Here is a 20938-nt window from a genome sequence, read left to right as displayed (position 1 = left end):
GGTGTATAGGTACTATTTTTTTTTCTCCTTACCTCAGTTCTCACACATGCTCTGCTGCTTTCTTGTTGGCTTCCTAACAACCAGAAAGTGACATGCGGAAAGCAATACCATCCATGTTAGAGACTGTTACTATTTCAACACAGACCTCCGTATAGTATGTAAGAGCTTGGGTGGGAAAACAAAGAGCTGCAGACTGCCTGTTGCACCTTGTGTGTCCTGGTGCGGGCGATGGTACCCTCGCTGAGTTAACATTTACAAACACTTTCTCTATGTATTATCAATGAACTTGACCAGTTCTGGCAGGACACTGATACGCATCACCGTACAAACTGTCTTGAAACAGTTTTTTGTTTGCACGGTGTTTTGAAACATTACCTCGGTTTTTGTTGTACACAGAGCACTGTTGCTAGCATCAGATGGTGTTTTGTTCAAAACTGCAAAGATTGCACAGACAATTAGTTTACATTGCTGCTTTGCCTTGGGGATCTTTTCTCATGCCAGTTATTACTTCATAACGTGCTCAGCTGCCTGCTAGGGTCATCGTTGAAAGATCAGTCCTGCAGGTGAGCCTTCTGCATCCAGTCTATAGGTTTTTCCCCACAGCAGGATGAAGTCAACGTTGTCATCTTGCCCAAGAGAAGCCTGATTACAAGGCCTTGGGCTGCTCCTTATCTTTCAGTGTGCTGCCTCAGCACCGGCCTGATAGCATTTAATTCAGTGTTTCAGAGTAACCTCCTTGTCCCGGCTCTCGACCTTGCTGGCAACATGCAAAAGTCTGTATTCATTCTGCTTTTGGGTGTTAGGTGGTCATTAAATTTTCTCAACTTCTTTTTATCTTTTGCGGTGAGAATGTGGTCGTGGCTGATGGTGAGGCCAACGATCTTCCTCGTCGGGGAGCCGCAGGAGGGGGCAGTGGGAGGACGAGCCAGGGGCTGAGGCTCTGCTGTAGCCCACTCATCCCAAGACCAGTACCAGGGGATGAGTCGGGTCCAGTGTCAATCCGAGGAGTCTGGTCAGAAGGTCAGGAGCAGCTGCCAACGATGTAGCTCAGCCCAGGACTGGGGGGACAACCTTGAGCTGAAATGGCTCCTGGGCCTGTTGGTGGGGGTCGCAGGTGGGGCCGGTTACGACGTTTAAGGAGTCGGTGTCCTCAGGGCCCTGACACTCCCTCTGACAGACATCTGCGATGATCCCGTCCTGGGTTAACATCGCATATCATTGTGCTAGTTGCAGCATTGGTTTGTTGTTATCATGCCCAAGTGCGTTACAGAAAACGGAGTAGTTTCATCTGCTTTTAACTGTTACAGCAGAAATAACCTTGAGCGTTACAGCATGCGTTTGCTGGTTTGTTATCTTTTACAAGTCCCTTTTACAACCAGTCCCTTTGTGGTTGGATTCTTTGGCCTGTTTAACCGTGGCACTGACTGTTTCCTCTCTGGTGCTTTCTCTTCTCCTCTGCTTAACCTTCGGGCATACATCAGGCATATGTGTATGCCTCCTCCCTTCTAGGACCTTTCTGAGCTAAATACAAGGATATTAAGTAATGTGGTAGCGGCAGGGATGAACAATCAAATGGATGCAAACTAATCTTTTTGCTTGATTGAGAAAGTGTAGCCTATATATGTAATGCTCATTTTTACATAATATGTTATTACTGAGGCATCTGAATATTGGAATGTACGTGTATCTAGTTTAGGGTAAAAAAACCCAACAAGATTCCCTAGTAGCATTTTCAGATTTTTAATGAAGCAGTATTGTTTGGATACTAGCAGAGTCTCTGGCACATAGTGCCGCTTATGTCAAAATAAAAAAGGGTGTTCCAGAGAAGGAAGTGTCCTTTTCCAAATTATGACTGCATTTTTCAGCCTGGTTTCTTATGGAAACAACTTTGCAAAGTCATACTGTGTGTCTGTACATCTTTTCGTCCAACTTTTAACTTGGCCTGTAGCAAGCAGGTTTATTACAAAAGTGTAGATCTCAAAGCGCTAAAGATTCAACAGATTTCATGCATATGTTACTTGGGTACAGAAGAGAAGTTCTGTAAATCATTCTGGCTGTGAAGAAGTTGCTCGCAGTGTTCATGCATTAGCGGAGGGTTCATATAAGATAAAGTCCTTAGTAATACCCCAACTGCAAGAAAATCTTCATTTGGAACTGAGATCTCCTTAGGCATCACGATTATTCAGAATTCATTACTTCTGGAAGTAACTAAGGTATATAATGCTTGGCTATCGTGTGTTCTGTTGTTTTTCAGTGTACCTTTAGCTACTGAGTACTCTACAGGGACATTAAATACCCTCTGAAATACTTGTCCATTAATTTTACCAACAACTTCACTGTTGGAATTGCATTCCATCTATTCAGCTGAAAGTACAGAACTTTTAAGAAATGTAACAAACTTTGAACGAGTGATTGTTTGCATTAGATAAGTATAAATTAGCTTTTGCCACACATTCTTACCCCAATTAACTATATTGTGAAGACTGAAGTAGATTAAAAATCTGGGATAAAGTCCCATCTTACAAGGGAGCAGATGTTCATGTCTAGAATTCCAAATTCTACTATTCTTGAAGCAAGGAGCTTGACTGTACTACCCAAGAGTGAGTTGTTTTATGATGACTGCATTTAAATTGGACACTTGCTGAAGGTTTTACCCCCCAAAGAAAGTGTGAAGTCCAAATGCATAATTATAAGCCACAGGTTCTAAACAGGAATCTCACAAGTAGTCAGAAAGGCTTAATGGACTACTGTCATAGAGGCTCTGAAAGATAACCAAGAAAAGCAAATAAATCTGCATTTGTTCAGCAAGGATATAGCCACTCATTGCAATCACTTTACAGATCCTCAAATAAAGGATTACCTACATGTGTCATAATCATACGTGGAGACACGCTCTGTTGATCTTCAGGTGCGTTTCTTCTTCAAATAAGTTAAGTTGTTAAATAAATGCAAGTGGAGTTTAAGGAACGTGGAAGTTGCTATGAACATAGATTTTTCTCTGTGTCTGGTTCCATTTATCTAAGAAGACATGACAGTATATTATAAAAGAAACCTCCTAATTTTGACCGTGGGTGTATTTCCATCCCGTTTATTGAATAAGATTGAATTACTAGTATTTGTAATGTGAATTACAATGATGCCTAAAAGAGTTTTAAAATTTTAAAACATTTAATTTAAAATGATCCGTTAAAATCGATTATGTTGGTAATGGCCTCTTACATTAACATAGTAAATATCTTGCAACATCATGAAAAAACAATTTGCAGTTGTGTGGTGACTTGCTGCTTGCACATTTAATTCTGGCAAGAGCCGACATCATAGAGATTACTTCATGGACTTAGATGTCCCCCAGAGAATGATGCAGTAGATAAAGCCATTGTAGGCAAAAAAAAAAAAGAAGATTTGCTGAGCAAATATTGGTGGCTGTATTTGAGTCGTGCTGTTTTCAGAGTCACAGTGCTTAATATCTAGAAATATTAGAACAGTAGTACTATAGAAATTGATTCATGTATTTTCAGGGATGCTTGATCAGTAGTCTTCTGAAAATGGCATCTTTCTCAAGCAGATAATTAATTGCCCTCTAAGCAAAAAACCCTGGGTTTTTTCTCTTGTATTCTCTATTAAGCATGATAATATTGTGCAGATGAAATAGCAGATGTTCAAAAGAGAAAGTAAAAATAATAAGAGAATAAATATTATGATTCCTGAATGAACGGTGTGAATAGGTCAGGAATGGTGTACAAGGAAAGTGTATTTTGAGAAAGTGAGTACAGTAATTTAATAATGTTAGTCTTCAGCATTTGAAATATTTTTCTTTGCTTTTTCTAGAACTGAGGTGTAAATGCATGGATTGACAAATGACTGAACTCTTGTTCACATACATATTAGCTTTTCATTTTTATTTGAAACATATACTGGGGTTTCAGACTTCCTCTTGTTGCAGTTATGACAGCTGAGCAATAATACGTAAGTTATTACTCAAGTAATGTTTTTAATAGGACTACTGTGGCTTAGCATAATGTGAACAAAAGTGTTAGCTTGGGTTTACAGAAGATAAACTGTAGTGATGTATGTGCCTCTAACATACCATCAGACGTTTTAGTAGTCTGAAATATTTTTCTTACAGGTTGGTTCTGTTCTCACCAGTGTGGCTAGAATTACAGCTAATGCAGGACAGTGAGAGAGAGGGAAATGAGAGAAAACTTGGGTGCTCACATGAGAAAAATGCTATGAGGAAGAACAGCAAGATGAGGAACCTGAGGTGGTCTTGTTGCTTATTGTGCGATCTGTTTTGGAGTGATTTTAAAACCTTGCAAGGTGACAGGTTTTTTTATGGCAAGGTGCAATTGCAGTTTGTTGAAATACAGGTCAGCACGCCACTTTTACGTCCCCTAAAGGCATGGTTTCACACTGGGCAGACATGCTAGACGGGCTCAGATGGGAAGGCTGCCTACCAGTGGCACTTTGTTGTTAACTGGAACTAGGCAAGAAAGGGGATTGCCAGGGGTGGAGGGGCAGGGATTTCTGCCTTGTGGTGCTAACCTCTCTGGTACTACTTCAGAAAAAGGGAGAATGAGAGATAATGGCATTAGGATATTTGGGAAATGGTTCTTTACCTTGAGGCTGAACTGTCACTCAGTTACAAGCCACTGGGCTGAGGTTTGTAGATCCTCCAAATTAGTACTTGTTGTTGCAGTGGCCAGGTAAATAAACCTACTTCTGTAGAAACAGGTGGTTTCTATCACTGCTGAAGGTTTCTATCACTGCTGAAGGTTTCTATCACTGCTGAAGGTTTCTATCACTGCTGAAGGTTTCTATCACGGCTGGAGGTCAGATCCTGGTGCAGGGAGAGAAGCTTTGCTGGGAGGTGTAGCTGGTGCTCCGGGTAGGGCGTGGGGTGTGATTGTCGTGCTGTGATCGCTGAATCCTGTCCGAAAGGGTCAGCCTGCTGTGGGGCTGGGCTGCTGGCAGGCTGACCAAGGCATTAACTGCTAACGGCTTGAAGCAACTGGCTTAGACAAACGGTATCCTTTGGTAAAGGCAGCCTCTCTGAAAGCATCTTTCACAGGTGTAGTAGGAAGAGAATGGGATCGGAGCATGGAACGTCCGATTCTGTCACTGGTGTGCCTTTGTGAATCTGTGGGTGGATGTTTTTGTGCAAGTGAAGGCCTGCAATCAATTCCCAACTTACATTCCCTTCACATTTGGGAACTAGTTTGGCTTTCAAATAATGTATTTTTTCCTGCTCGCATACTGAGTTTATTTGTGGTAATGATTCTTTGAAGAGAGAGTTTGATAGAAACTAGAATGGAGGAAGTATACCATGTTTACAAATGACATTAGTATTTAGTCCCAGGTTACTGTTGACCTTTTAGAGTTGTAAACAGTTCTTGTTTCAAAGTGGCAGATTTTGAATGTTGATAACCAAGTTCTCAGAACAGTAATGTTTGTATGTAAGCATTCTATTTGATATTAACATTTTAAGGCCACAGAAGTGACAGGCAAATGACAGGAAGTACATAAAATAATTTTCCCCATACTTATTATTTTTATTTTGATGACAACAATTTTCATTCATATTTTAACAGAAACACCATTTGCAATATTTTAAAAATAATTTGTAATTGAGGTTCATGGTGCACAAACCCCCTCCACTTCTGCCTCTTTGGTTCTGTTTGTGGGACTTAGAGTCCCGATCAGTAGAAGATCCTCCTGTTATTTTCCAACATACTTAACAGTGGGCGGCCTTAGTGAAGGAGCTTACTGTGCTTTATCAACTGAGGAGAAATGGTGTAAATTGACTAAGGAGAAACCACATGACTGAAGATGTGTGTGTGTAGAATGTGAGAAATTGTTAAAGGATAAAACAAAGATAGGAATGATGGCATTGAGTCCAGAGGAACCACAAAATCTTCAAAGGTGGACAAAGCCTTGAAATGGGATGATGGCTAAATTATTTCCCAGTTTGAAGCTGTAGGTGTTCCGAAGGATCTGAATGATTGATTGTTGGTGCTCAAAAAGACACAGAACGTGTAGGCAGTGCTGTGAATATCCTACTTGCTGTTCACTGGAGATCCGTACAAGATCCTCGGTGGGCCTGAGTGAGGCAGTTCTGATCTTGATGCAAGTGTGATGTATTAACGAGGCTCAGTTAATCCCCATATTAAATACTAAGCTAACTAGCTGGACACTTGCTTGGGGTTAAAAGAGACAAACCTGCTACTTGCCCTTGTCTTTTTGTGTTTCTCCAGTGTGTATGTTCCTTCATAGAAGTTCAGTTCAGGGCAAAACTGAAGTTAGAATGAAATTATAAAAAGGTAGTTTGTACAGAAGCTGGAAGGGAGTATTGGTGTTTCTGGTGGTTTTGGATTGAAAAAGATACCCCTCCTTGCCTTAGGCTGGTAATCATGTGAAGAAGGAGGGCAATGAGGACCCTCTAATTGATGTAGGGATCAGCTGTAACTGTGCAGTGCAAGTTATCTCCAGTCATTGCCAAGTTAAAACGTTGATAAACTTGCTGCCTAATTAAACCATGTCCCTTGCATCTTGTTTTTTTATTTCTTCATGTCTGAGACAGGTTTCAGCTGCTGTTCAATCACTTGATCTCACATTTGACTTCAAGGTGAAAAATTTCCAGTAGACTATGTGGACGGAAAAAAATGTATTTTTTAATCCTGATGAATATAGTGAACATAAGATACTGAGGATGGTGTTGAAGGGTTGACCAAAGCTTTTCTGAAAAAGTCTTGCAAGTTGACTACATGAAAATGTATTTGTGAAACTGTAAGGAAGTGGTCCTGCACAGATGATACTGCTTAAGAAGTTAAAGAAGTCTTAAAAAAGCTCTCTCATCAAGGATTCCTTTCTACCTTTTATATCCTCTTTTTTTTTTACAAGACACTTTAATTTTATCAAAATAATACTCACTGTTGATCAAGAGGGTCACTTTGTTTATTTTGCTTCTCTGAATAGCATTTCCTGTTTTTATTTGTTTCTTGGAGGTGTTTACAGTCTTTTTTTTTATTTCTTCTAAAAGGAATTCCTTACATTTTAATTTTTAAAGTTTTGCCTGGCTTATGATGCATCTTCCCTGTTATGTTTTCAGCTGAATCTCCTGTAGTGAAAATGCAACCTTGTGAGAAAGTTAGAATTATTCTCTTCCTTTTGAGGGCACATTCTCTTTGTTTAGATAATCAGGTACTCTTAAATCTGTACAGCATTTGCACTAGAGAAATTTTTATGATTAAAAATTGTGGGTGTGTGGTTAAGATGTGTAATTCTTTTACTAACTTTAAACAGGTTTAGCTCTAATTTGATGATGATGATCTGATAAGGGGCAGAGAAAGAATTGATTCATTTAGTAACTATAGTTATTAAATCTGAAGAATATAGCTCTGGAGAATTGAGGTGATGCTCCTGGTTTTCAAGATCACAGTGGAACGTATTTGGTTTTGGTAGTGGCATTTTCAAATCTCCTTCAGAGCAAGGTGATTTTCTACCTGTGTTGAAACTATAAATAATGCATTATGTGAGCAGTTCTAAATGTCTGAATTCTGAAAAAAATTGTTGAACATTTCAGCTAGTACCAATCTTACTGTTTCTTACTACATTTAAGTAATGGAACTTTCCTTATGGTCTTTGCTTTGTTGTGTTTTATCTTATTTGTTATTTGTTAGTTGTAACTTGTCTTGCCTTAACCTCTTGGATTTTTATACTGACATGTCTATGTAGATTAATTTTTTTGATGTGTTTTGATGATGCATTAAAGCTGACTCTATGCGGGATGCTGCAGATCCACTTCCACTCTGGTCTGGGATTTTCCCTCTGGTCTCCATGCTGCTTCGTGCTTGCACTGTCTCTGTCAACTTGTGTGATCGTGTTGTGAGTGGCATCAGATAATCCCACCTGAAGACTGGTCTTCCCTTTTCCTGGGTTAGTCTTCCTCTGGACCAGTTGGTGCCTCTCCCTGCAGGAGTTCATGTTGGGAGATGGTGAAAATCCCGGAGGGTGAGGGGGAATGAGGGATCAGCTACTTTGGCTGGAGCCTGCCAGTAGGCTGGCTTAAACCTCAGACCTCATTTTCAATCTTGTCCTTTTTTGCATGGTTCGTATGATTCCTTTTTGAATTCTCAGATCTTAAAATAAATCCTGATGCACTGGTCCATTTGTCTTTTACCTGCTTTTTTTTTAGTATTTATTTCTTACCATATTTCCTATTTTTCTTTTGCGTAAGCATTATTTGTCCTTGTCTCTTATACAATATCTTTTATTCATTGTCAGTTATTTTGTGTTCCTTTATAGTTTGTGTAATCTTTCCAAGAGATTCTAGTTACCAGTGACAAGTTTGTTGAATTCTGTGCTTTGAAGATTTTTGTTTTAAATTCTGCTGTTCTCTGTTTCCCTGTGAGTGTGAGACTCAGTGCTTCAAAATTTTTTTCACCCATCTGAGACTGTTTTCACAGTTCTTCAAAAAGTTAAGGAAATTATTGCAGAAGTACTTGTTCAAAAATGCAGAAGCATAATCCTGCTTTTAACGGTTAGATCTGTCATGTATCTCGGATAGAAGGGCTTGTTAGTCTGAGTGTCTATGATGAAATTGCAGCTTTCAGATAAGGTCACAGCATGAAATTCAAGTAACCACTGAACAGAAAGTTTATTTAAACAGCTTATTGTAGATCAGATCTAGAAAGAAATAAAGAACTGACCCTCACAGTAAGATAAATTCAGTCTTAGGTTCTCTCAGTGTGTCTCCATACAGAAAAGGAATTTCTGTAAAGAAATGAAGAGTGGAGCTGGTATCTGGAAGTAGCTTCAAATTCTGCTTGATGAATGATGAGGCAGTTCAGAAGGTCACCATCTGGCAGACATTTGCATAGTTGGAGACATTTAATAGTTGATCATGTTTAGATAAGTTAATTCTAGAAATTAGAAAAAGGACTTTAACCTGACAGGACATATAAATACTGTAGTTCTTTGAGATTTTTTTTGTTGTCAAAACCCAGACACTGGTGGTAAATCTGAGGTTCTGCATGATGCTCTGTGCCAAATAAAATGTTGTTATAACTTGCTTCCAACTGTTCAAATAGGGTTTGTGCACATCTTGAGTGATTCTTAAGAGTCTGGCTATTTCCCCCTTACTGTCTGCCTGCCCTGGGCAGAAGAATGGTTTAGAAAACTGATGATGACACTTTGGTGCCCTGTTCTTGTACTGGTATCTTCTGCTTGTTTCTGAGATAAGGCACTGTAATGAAAAACTAATAGTGTGCACGATACAGGATAAAATAAAGAGGAATTAATAAATGTGGGTTCTTACTCTCTTCAAGGAATTTGTCTGGAACAAACACTAGCTTATTTACTAAAAAATTGATTATTAATTTTTTTAAATTGTAAATGGATAGTTGTAGTATACAAACAACTTTGCTCATGAATCAGTTATTTCCTTAAGAGCTCGAACTGGGATTATATTGTTTAGACACAGTTGTTGGGGTGATTTGAGTGAAGTGATCAATAATTTTGTATCCACTTACCTTGCCAAATTATTTCAGTAGTTTACAGTTTCCCAAGAATCTCTTACTTGTTGATTGCTTATGCCTTAGATGCTGTGTAAATATTTATTAATTTTAATTAATTCATATAATTATTATTGGGGTTTTTCTGACCTGAAATGTCTTTTGTTTAGGATAGTCACTATGTATATGTAGCATGTAGGATGAAAGTTGAAGAAATAGCTAGAGATGTCGCAGCGTAGCCAGGGAAGAAGGGAGGATTGTCAGGCCACCCTCATTTGCCCTTCAGCTGCCTTGAATTACCTTCTGTCCCAGTCCAGTAGCAGTTTGCCTGTGGAAGCCACCAGTATGTGTTTTGTAATGTTGCGCATCTGTTTGTCAGTCCCCCTCATTCTCTGCACCCATAATCTTGGCCCCTACTAGGCATTCACCAAGTTCCCTGTGAAGCTCCCACAGCATCCAACACACTGAATTGCATTTGGCATCTCTGGCAGCCCGCAACTTCTCTGAATAATCCCCATCTTTACTGTGAGACCCATTCCCTCATGCTTGCCCCTCATGCAGTTGCTGCTTCTTCCCACAGTCCAACCAGCATCCTCAAATATTTATCTAAAGACCTATTCCTTGACAGCCTAGAGTTTAAAGTCTAATTTACCACATTGTGCGATGGTTCTGATCCTTCATATGCCCTTCCTTAGACTAAATAATAGTGTAAGTCTTAGCATACTCTGTTTTTTTAATCTGAAGCAGAATTCCTGTTGACTTCAAAAGGAAATTAGCTTGAGTAATGAATTATAGGTTAAACTGATACTAAATTAAAGCAGTTTTATAGTCTCTGATTATGTTGTATGTTTTACCTAGACTGTTGCAGACTTTAATCCCAGATGGCTGGGGAATAAGGAATTATTAAACATTATTGGTAATTATTATTAATATTAGCTAGAACCAGCTTGCACTTTTAAGTCTTAAAGTGTATGCAGCAGTGTAGGTAGAAAAACTAGTTTTGCGTCACATGTTTTCAGACTTAATACATTTTGTGAATGTGTGTGCTGAAAGGCTGCCAGGTTGTTTATTTTCATTATTCATTTGTCATTGTTGGCTGACCTCTGCATCCAGGATGATTCACTAACGCTGGATCTAGTTTCTTATATTTTTACTTTTCCTTTACTGATAGAAGGAGCGCGTTACATTTCTGACATAACTTAGCCTTGTAAAATGAACCAGTGTAGTTATTAATGGATTTCGTCAGCTAATCTAGTGGCTTTAGAAAATGTCAGCATGTGTTGAATACAGTGCAGGCTTAGCTGTCTTCTTCACGTGCTTTTATGTTCAGATTTAACTGTGAATCAGTGTGTTCTGAGTTGAGTGTACAACAGGAAGAATATGGTTTTGAATAATTTCAGCATTGTTGTTATATGCAAATGCATGTATATGTTTGTATGGGGATTTTATATGAGGATCTAGGGTTTGGCCACCCATATGCAGACAGGCAAGTAAGGGAAGCCACAGGGAGTGATAAATCTGCAGTTTTACAGTAAGTTACAAAATACTGTTTTATTAGTTTAGCTTGTGAGTTTTACACTTGATCGCATTTATGACACTGTGTTAACGCACTTCATAACATGTCTAATGAATTCCAACAGTTTAAGGAATTTGCTGGGCACAGTGAATTCAAATCTGTTGATTACAGTGGAAAACAGAGACTGGGAAGAGTGTAACGGGGGACACATGAAACCTTATCATCTGTTCAGCAGAGCCGCAGCTTCAGATATTTTTGCAGTTGTCCATAGATCAGAGGCTATACCGTCATGGTTTTTACTGGCAATTTCATGAGATTTTAGCATACTTGTACAGTAGGTAACTTTTCTCTTAAACCGTTATGTTTAGGGTGCATTTGGACATAATAGCAAACATGATCTAAACTGAAGCTACTACTGAGACCTGTGGTCCCTACCAGGCATTCCTAATACTTCCTTTTTGTGGAATGTAGTGTTCATGCGGCCACAAGGTGAGTTAATTCATTTAGATGAAAAGAATAGTTTCCTGAAATATCAGCCAGCTGAATTAACTTAACTCTGTGGACTCATCATCTCTAGATGCATGAGATGGGGAAATGGGGACCAAAGATCAAGAGCGAGGAGGGGAGTGAGTCTGCCAGCTTTGGTGGCAGCTACCTGCTAGATTGACATGGCTGAAACATCAAATTACATGTGCAGATTGCAGAAATGTATAAACTGACTTAAGCAGCGTTTTCCTCACTTCCCCATGTTGCTCATTTTCTCCCTTGTGCCATTGTAGCACACATGTTAGTACAACCGTATATGTTCTGGATTGGGAAAATGATCTAGCTGTGAAGTAACTTGAGCAAAAAATTCTTGAGATGGATCAGTTCCCTATCATGTTGCAGTGGTCATGAGAGGGTGGGAACAGCTGGACGTAGACAGGGAGCTTCTTAAGCAGACTATTCTTGATGAGATGGATTTCAAACACAGGCACAAATAGATAGAGAAGACTGATGCTGGTAGTGAGAAATGGGCAGGCATGTAGCCTCTGAAGTTGAGGAGACCAACAAAAGCACTGTTGGGGAAGGTTTGAGATAAAATTTCTAGAGAAGATCTGAGAGAAGCAGTTTGGGAAGGGCATACACATGTGGAGACACTTTGGCATGAGAGAGAGGTGGGAGAAGGATGTTGAAGGAAGGAGGACTGTGGAAGAGCAGTCCTGGCCTTGGAATGAGCTTTGTGGACAGTCTCAGATATAAATGGACCTCAGATTTTAACGGCTTTCTGTTTACAGAAGCAAATACGATTTTTATTTTATTTTTTTTTTAAATATACTCAATAAATAAAATCATAAAAAATTCAAGTTAATATGCATGGTCAGTTTTGTGATCTCAAATTCATTGTGTGATGTTAAAGTTGCATAATAATGTCTTTTGCCTTGTGGAGTGATGTTGTTTTGTAAGAATTCAAGTTGGTGACAAGTGTAGTAAGTAGTATGTTCTTTGCAGTGACAATCCATCCATTAATTTTTATTCCTGGTTTAGCAATATTACAGGGAGTATATTTATGAATATGTTTTAGTGGCTTGTATTTTCATTGGATTGCCTGGAATTTTTCTGATGCAAACAGGAAGGATGAATCAGTAGACTGAGATGTTTTGAATGATGAGAGAAATCCTTCAAAAATCAGTATTGAAGACTATTACTAATACGTGTATGTTTTTTATACCTTTTACAAGGTTGATACAGCAACAAAGAAACTTAAGAGAACAAGAAAAAACCAGCTGCTTCTCCTTCTAGCTCCTCATAGATCTTTCTGTTTTGAGCAGCATCATCATATGTAGATTTGGACTCAAAGACACAGAGTGGTTGCCAGAAGAAATAAGATGTGAACATTTCTAGATGGATTGCTTGTAGTTTTCTTCAAGTGTGTAGTGGCAAAAAGTTAGCTGAGCTGTTATCTGGGGATTTGAAGAGGAAGGAGGACAGGGAAGAGGGGTAAGAAATGGTAGAATAAGATAATTGCTGAGGTGCTTTCCTCAAGTGTGTGTGTGCTTAAGTGTGTTCTGTGTTTCATTTTGGGTTTTTTTTTTTTTTTGAAGGGGAATAGTTAAGATTGAAGAAAGTGAATTGAAATGAATATCAGGGACTATCAGGGAATCTAGACTTGAATTGTTTGGGAGTTGGTTTCTCATTGTATCTCCTCTACAGCTGTGCTGTTGCAGTATTTTATAGGGTGCTCTGTGAACTGTGTTGGTAACAAGACCCCAGTTTAAGTCCTGTCCCAGGGACTCTATCCAGCTACTGCTGTCTACACAACTTTTCTATGAGCTGTAGCTTTTATTTTCCTTTCTGGAGCTAAATCTCTCTCTTGTACAGGATCCGAGTTTCCCATCTTCACTCTCCTCGGGCTGCTCTGGCATGCACATGCATTTTGTAATGCATAGAGAATGTAAAACTTGCAGCTCTTTGTTCTGTCTCTGTCATTTTCCTTTGCGACCCTCCCTGATCTCCCTTCTGTTGTTAAACCAATAAAATTGAAATCTTGATTGAAATACTAAATGGCAATTTTGTTTTTCATGTATTTGCTGTAGTTACTGTCTGAAGAAAGAATGCCGCTCACTGGCTAGCAAACTTTTAAGCCATGGGTCGGTAGTGAAATGTAACTTCTCTTAAATTTGTTTTCCTTTTTGATGAGCCAGCGGGAAAAGTGATACATTTAGTTACACTTTTGCATTTCACTGTGTGAGAAAATAGCATATCTCATATCCTATTAACTAAAGAGTGTGTTTTTTACCTTTTGATTTGTGCCAAACTGCTTTTGGACAAAGATTAGTAATGAATAAAAATGAAAACCAACACTCTAAAATGATTTAAAATAAAATTGTTAGCCATCGTTACTTGAGAATTGAAATAGAATTTGCACTTAGTTTTTTTATTAAGCTTTCCTGATTTTATCCCCCCCATCCTTCCTAGTTGTTTTATCAACTACAGATGATTTAATTATTTTGCTTAGCTGAACTGCATGAATTGAAGAAGGGAGTCCCTTCTGCTTATGTAGACAGTGCCCGCGCCAACATTTCATTGACCGGTTCAGTAATCTCTAGTTGTTGTACCTAGCCAGGGATTTGCCTTGGTTTTGTGGTATGTTTTGCCACTGAAGTTTCAAAGTTGCATTTTTTTTTTGCTTGTTGCTATTGAGTTTAGACTTTCTGCATTTTCCACTTTTTTAATAAGACACTTAATGTTTTAAAATGTTAAATATGATAAATTGAAATATAAATGTGTATTTGTTTAATTCACCAGGATTTATCTGGGTCTGTCTCTTATTCTTCTGTTTCCTTTATTGAACTATCTGTAACCTCTTATTTTCTGATTCCAAGATTTACTTCCACCCTGCTATTTGCAGGAAAGAAACTGAGAATTAATGGCAAGGTTGAAGGGCACCTTAACTTTTTAGCTTAAGGTGTGTAAGTAAAGGCATTAAAAAACTATTGATAATATTTCAGTCTTTTACCCTACTCTGCCTTCACGCTTTTTCAGTCATAAACTTCTGGCAAAAATATTGTGTTTTCTTCATGCTTGCATGGTAACAACATAAAGTTTAATGAAAACAAAACCCTCGTAACACCAAAACAATTGTAGTTGTGATAGAGTTCAGTTCTGAACAGGAAAATAATTAGTTTTAAAAGACAGTGTAGGTTTAATTATTTTGTTCTTCAAAATGTTTTAACTTATCCTGGCTATGAGTCATAAAAATTCTTCTGTTTCATGACTATGATTTCCCCAAAATGTGAAGTGAGACTTTAAAAACGGATTTAAATGTGTATTTCGGAATTCTTTAGGTCTCAGGGTAATTAACTTTTGTTGTTTTGTGTTCTTTCTTCTTACATTAAAAAAAAATTCTTGTTGTTGTAGTCGTGATGGTGGATTCTGTACCATGGATTCTGTTCTATATATACATATATATATTTTATTTTCTTTACAGAAAACCAACTCTTTGGATGCCCTGTGGGGATGCATCTTTGATGTGGATTATGTGTTTTGCAGTCTTCTACAACCTGAAGCAACAGTGTGTGCGCTACATATGATAGAAGAATGAATTGTAGGAAGAGACAAGCCGAGTGGCTATGTCACAGTAACAAGCTGGTTTGAAAATGTTTGTGTTTCACACCAGTAATCCAAGGCTGGGAACGCCTAGTATTCCAACAGTCAAAAAAATTACTTTTTTTTAAATCCCAGTTCAAAAAGAAGTAGTCAATGCATATTTTACCATGGGTTCCCGGATTATTTGGCACCGAATCTCTTCGAACACTGAAACCATGGCGTGAAGATTGGTAGACAACACTACCCCCCTGCCCCACAGCACACATCTAGTGACTGAAGACTGTGTCAAGATGACCTCGGAGGAAATGACAGCGTCTGTTCTTGTCTCTGTGGTACAGGGTAAAGTGATACCTGCTCAGTCAGCTGGAGATGAAAATACTGAAAATGCTTTGGACACCAGTGTTATAAAAAGACATACTGCCAGTCCGGGAAGGCAAACCACACATGCTCTCTCATACTTACACAGACTTGAAGAAGAAAGTCTTCAGGGCTCAGTGCCCAAAATATTCTCTCTGGCAAAAGAGCAACTGACTAATGACAATGGTAATGAAAACTTGTGGGAGAGGAACAGCTCCATCCCTGATTCAGTGGAATTTCTTAACATTAACTGTAACATTGTGCAGAAGAACTACACGAGCAGCCAGGTGTATAAATCTTGTGATCCTTTAGCAGGGAGAGAGGCATGCCTGGAAACTGGAATTCCTGTTTCACTGGAAAGAGCCATGCTTGCTGAAATTCAGTTGAAAATGAATGGGCCTTCGTTAAGAAGCCAGACAGCAGTAAATAAGAATGACAGCAACGATACTGATAAAGTGGCCTTTTTTCACTTTCATTGTGCTAGCAAGAGGAATATATCAAAGGCTTTGTGTAGTTTACACAACGGCTTCATTTTGGATGACTGCTTGCAGCCAGTAGGTGTTGGTGATGGTAACACCACTGGTTCCCCAGCCTGCACTTGCAGATTAATGGAGTTGACAAATAATTGCGAGAATGAAAGTGGGCAGCAGTTGTATGAAGACGCTTTAAGGGATAAGTATTTATGTCTGGAAAGAGCACCACGAAAGGTTAAAGTGGCGTGCTCAGGTCACAATTTCTGTGGAAATAATTTTACTGGAAGAATGCCCTCAAAGCCCTTTCTGAGCCATTTTGAAGACTGTAATGATAACTGTGAAGAAGAGGTGGAAGAGGATTTCTTTAGAAACAAAAAGGAACGTTCTACTTTATTAATAAGACGTTTCTGTAAAAATGATAAAGAGGTTAAAAAATCAGTTTATACTGGAACGAGAGCAATTGTTAGGACTTTACCTTCAGGGCACATAGGAACCGTGGCTTGGAATTATGTTGAGCAAAGGAGAAACAACAGTGGCTTGAAGCTTTCTAGGATTACAACAGAACAGCTAACTATAATTCAGTCCTTAATAAAATGGGAGTTTAATTCCTTTCTTGAGAAGTCTTTATGGTATGAGGTAAGCTTTTCATAGTGTTGTTTGTTTCTTTTCCTTTTTTTTGGTAAAACTTTTGATACCCTGATAACCTTTTCATTAAAAAAAATGCCTTTGACTAGTAAACACTTAGTAACACTGAATAGGGTATTTCCCTTAACCACATTGAACCTCATGTTGAATGCTGCTTTTTAGAAGAATGTATCCTCATCCTTTAAAATTCATTTTGGTTTAAAATAGGCATGGGGTAAAGTGTATAATTTTATATCTGTATAAATTTTATACATGCTTATGTATGTATATACACATATATGTGTAAAACTTATATAGGTACATATTTATCTGTATGTATAAATTTATATTTTGATATATATTATATATAAGAATGTAATATACCTATATGCAGATATAAAAATATATACATATTTTATAGATACTTAAATAGAAAATGTATATAATATGCATTTATGCTTATACATATATGTAAAATAGTTGTATTAATATATATTACAGCTATACATAGTTAAATACATATGGCATGTATGCATATATACACATTCTATGCATATATTAATGATGTAATAATTCCATGGAATAATCTGTATAAAATAAGTGGCAGCATTGGATCACAGTGAAAAATCTAGTTGCTCTAAAAAAGAAAGCATAGTATTTTTTTCCCTGTTACTGATATTTATAATGCTTCTACACTTGCAAATAATTAAAAAAAAGGTAATAGTTGAATAACATATATTAATGTGCTATTATTGCCCTGATTTGTATTCTCTTAAATCAGATAACATAAACAATTCTAAGTTTAGAATGAAATCATGAATGCCTGAATTATTATTGCAGAAATTACATAGCACATCCTTAATAAATTATTTTAAGTAGTAAAAGCTTTTCTGTGATGGTAGAAATTAAACAGTTGTCTATGGAATCTATAATAGAGATTTTGACCACTGATTCTCAAGGATTCATATGAGATGTGACTACTGAGAAGGGCAGGCCAGCAGGATGATCACAGCAGGAGTAAGAGAAGAGAGGTTTACTGAGCTTAGCAAAAAAAAGTGGCTAAAAATGTGTGAATAAGCTCTAGGGAGGGGAAAATAACCAAGGTAAAGGAGAGTGTGATCAGATAAGCTATGCTTATAGACTGGTCCTGAATAAATGTAGGTTGAAAACTGGAAGAAATTTCTTGCAGATAGTGCTCAGAGTCTGCAACAGCTTTCAGTAGGACTGAAATGGGTGAGAACTTACTTGTATAGAATCACAGAATCATTTAGGTTGGAAAAGACCTTTCAGATAATTCGAATCCAGCTGTAAAATTGATTAAATGGATTATATGAAGTTTTGTTAGTGATAACAGAAGATTGGACTTGGTGGCTCAGGAGCTGCATGACAATTGTGCCCTCCAGTAATATAGAATTGTCATAGAATGTTTTGGGTTGGAAGGGACCCCTAGGGGTCATCTAGTCCAACCCCCTGCAGTGAGCAGGGACACCGTTAACCAGATCAGGCTGCTCAGAGCCCCGTCCAACCTGGTCTTGAATGTTTCCAGGGATGGGGCCTCCACTACCTCTCTGGGCAACCCGTTGCAGCGTTTCATTACCCTCACTATAAAGAATTTCTTCCTTATATCCAGTCTAAACCCACCCTGCTTCAGTTTAAAACCATTACCCCTTGTCCTGTCACAGCTGGCCCTAATAAAAGATTTTCCCCATCTTTCCTATAGGCCCCCTTTAGGTACCGAAAGGCTGCAATCAGGTCTCCCCACAGCCTTCTCTTCTCCAGGCTGAACAAGCCCAACTCTCTCAGCCTGTCCTCATAGGAGAGGGGCTCCAGCCCTCGGATCATTTTTGTAGCCCTCTTCTGGACCCGCTCCAACAGTTCCATGTCCTTGTGCTGAGGGCTCCAGAGCTGGACGCAGTACTCCAGGTGAGGTCTCACCAGAGCAGAGTAGAGGGGCAGAATCACCTCCCTCGCCCTGCTGGCCATGCTTCTCCTGATGCAGCCCAGAGTACGGTTGGCCTTCTGGGCTGCCAGTGCACATTGCCGGCTCATGTCCAGCTTTTCGTCCATCAGTACCCTCAAGTCCCTCTTGGCAGGGCTGCTCTCGATCCTTTCTTCCCCCAGCCTGTATTGATACTGGGGGTTACCCCAACCCAGGTGCATGACCTTGCACTTGGCCTTGATGAACCTCATGAGGTTCACACAGGCATACCTCTCCAGCTTGTCCAGGTCTCTTTGGGTGACATCCCATCCTTCTGCTGTGTCAACTGCACCACTCCTCATATCCTTCTAGAAATACTAGAAACTAGTATTTTTTCCATATAAATAGTTGATTGAAAAGTTCTGTGAACATGTATACGTCAGGTTTTTGTACTAGGTTGCAAAGCTGTGTGGTGCTGTTCATTACTGAGTCACTCGCTATCCTAGTCAGTGGAAGTACAGACTTGCTGGTACAGCACATGCCCAGCATGGTTCGTGGTCACGCTCCCATGAAGGGATGAATATGAGCCATGTGTTTCCCTAACATGATATCTGCTCAGTGCATTTGTATCATCATTGTAAGTTTTTTGGGGGGAGAAAAAGGGAGAGTGTTTTGTAGCTGAGGCCTACCGTAATTTTATTTATACAGGTACGAAAAGGGAAGGATGTGTTTAGGTTTCTTCTCTTGGCATTTCCAATTTGACTTAGGTTTTAACATGCCTGCCTGTTTCGCTACTTTCCACTGCTGCTGCATAATACTGAATGTATAGCATTTTGGGGTGTGAGGGCTTCAAATTAAAGATTTTTTTTTTTTTTTGTAGTAAGTACAGAAACTCAGAAATAAACGGAATAAATACTTACTGAATAATTATTTAAATAGGAAAAGTCCTGTCTACAAATGAACAAAAGATTAGCAGGCACAGTAAAGCAGTCTGTGTGATTACAATGCACAGAATGCTTTCTCATGGTCAGAAAAACCTTAAAACCACATGTTTTCAAGTCTTTCTTCTTCAAAGACTACAAAAATTTTTCTTCTTATCAACTTCTGCATCTAATCTCTTTATGTATACTATGCATCAAGTATGCTTAGCATTATTTTTCTGTTATTTCAATGTCAGATATAATTTCTGCAATGGTATTTCTGTGTGTTCATGGCTTATTAGCATTGTAGATTATTTTTACATAAACATAGAAATAAACTCAGTGGATGTGACAAATACATGGACCTGTTGAGCATATGCACTGGCTTTAAATAATGTAATGAATTATGAGCATTTGTAGGAAGTTTTCATGCTAATAATCAAAGGAAGAAGGAGAAAGTAGTAAATGAATGTGGTAATTTGTTCTTTCTTTCCCCTTATCTCACCCTTTGAGCATGCATTCTGTGTGGAACAGCTAAGTGAACAGTAGTTCTGTTCTTCAAGGGGAAAAAAAAGTTGGAGAAATTAAGTTTTCATAGCAGTACTGGTGTAACATGGAACAATAGAGACCTTTATGTTTTAAGTAGGAAAATGTGGGTCTCATTTGTGCATATGCCTTACATAAAAATTCTGGTGCTAGTAAAGGAAAGGCACTGAACTGTTGTCTTGCTGAATATTTTTTCTTTTTTCTTTTTCTACATAGGAAGGTGGGACTGATTCTTTGGGTTATGTAGGAAATACATGAAATTATATATTTCTAAATATAGCATTTTATTACTGTTTATAGGTATTTTATATGCAGATTTAGACTCCTCTGCTCTGGATTTAATGTATGTTTTGTATGAAGAGAGAAGATTTTTATGTTGAATATTTTTTCTAATTTTGTATGTAGTTTTTGCACCTACATACTTACCCTTATCAGATGGACCTGTGTAACATGCCTGTTTTATCTATTCATGGGAAATTTGCTTGTCCGTGCAAGCCCCTCACATTGGTACACGTTAAAGACATAGCAAACGCAAAGAGTTTGCCACAGAAGCAAATAATGAGAGTGCAAGCTTTGGCGTTGGCTTTGCTTGGCCTGTGGCACAATGTACCCACTGCTTGGGTTCAGCTCAGCTGCATCACATTAGCAATCTGACTGATTACAAAAGTCAGAGTTTCTGGAGTTGTTGAACCATCTGTGTCTGTGAGTTGTTAGGTTCATAGTGCTGAAGTATGCTGCTTTTTTTCCTGATATGATTGTGTTTCTGCAGTAGTGGTAATATAATATGGCAAAAGTAGCCAGGTCCATCTCAGCCATTGACTGAGATACTAAATTTGAGCAGCTCACTAGACTACTGCGGGGTGATTCTCTCCAACCAGGTAAGTGACCTCCAGATCTCCAGGTGACAGCTGCAATCACATAGTTGCAATGCATAATAGCTGAATTCTTTAGTTCAGCTTATTTTGTGGGCGTCAGTACCATCTTTG

General features: G+C 38.5%; 1 protein-coding gene across 1 annotated transcript in view; it reads left to right on the top strand.

Annotated features, from left to right (window-relative positions):
• The first annotated feature begins 15371 nt into the window (after nucleotides 1-15371).
• Nucleotides 15372-20938, top strand: part of PLCE1 (phospholipase C epsilon 1) — a 140266-nt gene continuing 134699 nt past the window's right edge. The window contains exon 1 of the mRNA XM_035897382.1: nucleotides 15372-16580. Within this exon, the coding sequence (XP_035753275.1) occupies nucleotides 15405-16580 (1176 nt within the window). The 5' untranslated portion in view covers nucleotides 15372-15404. The remainder of the gene's footprint in view (nucleotides 16581-20938) is intronic.

The sequence above is a fragment of the Egretta garzetta genome, unplaced genomic scaffold (assembly GCF_000687185.1).
Source record: "Egretta garzetta isolate BGI_Z169 unplaced genomic scaffold, ASM68718v1 scaffold56, whole genome shotgun sequence".
Lineage (NCBI taxonomy): Eukaryota > Metazoa > Chordata > Aves > Pelecaniformes > Ardeidae > Egretta > Egretta garzetta.
The sequence above is the reverse complement of the archived record's forward strand: the minus strand, read 5'-3'. Positions and strand labels throughout refer to the sequence as shown.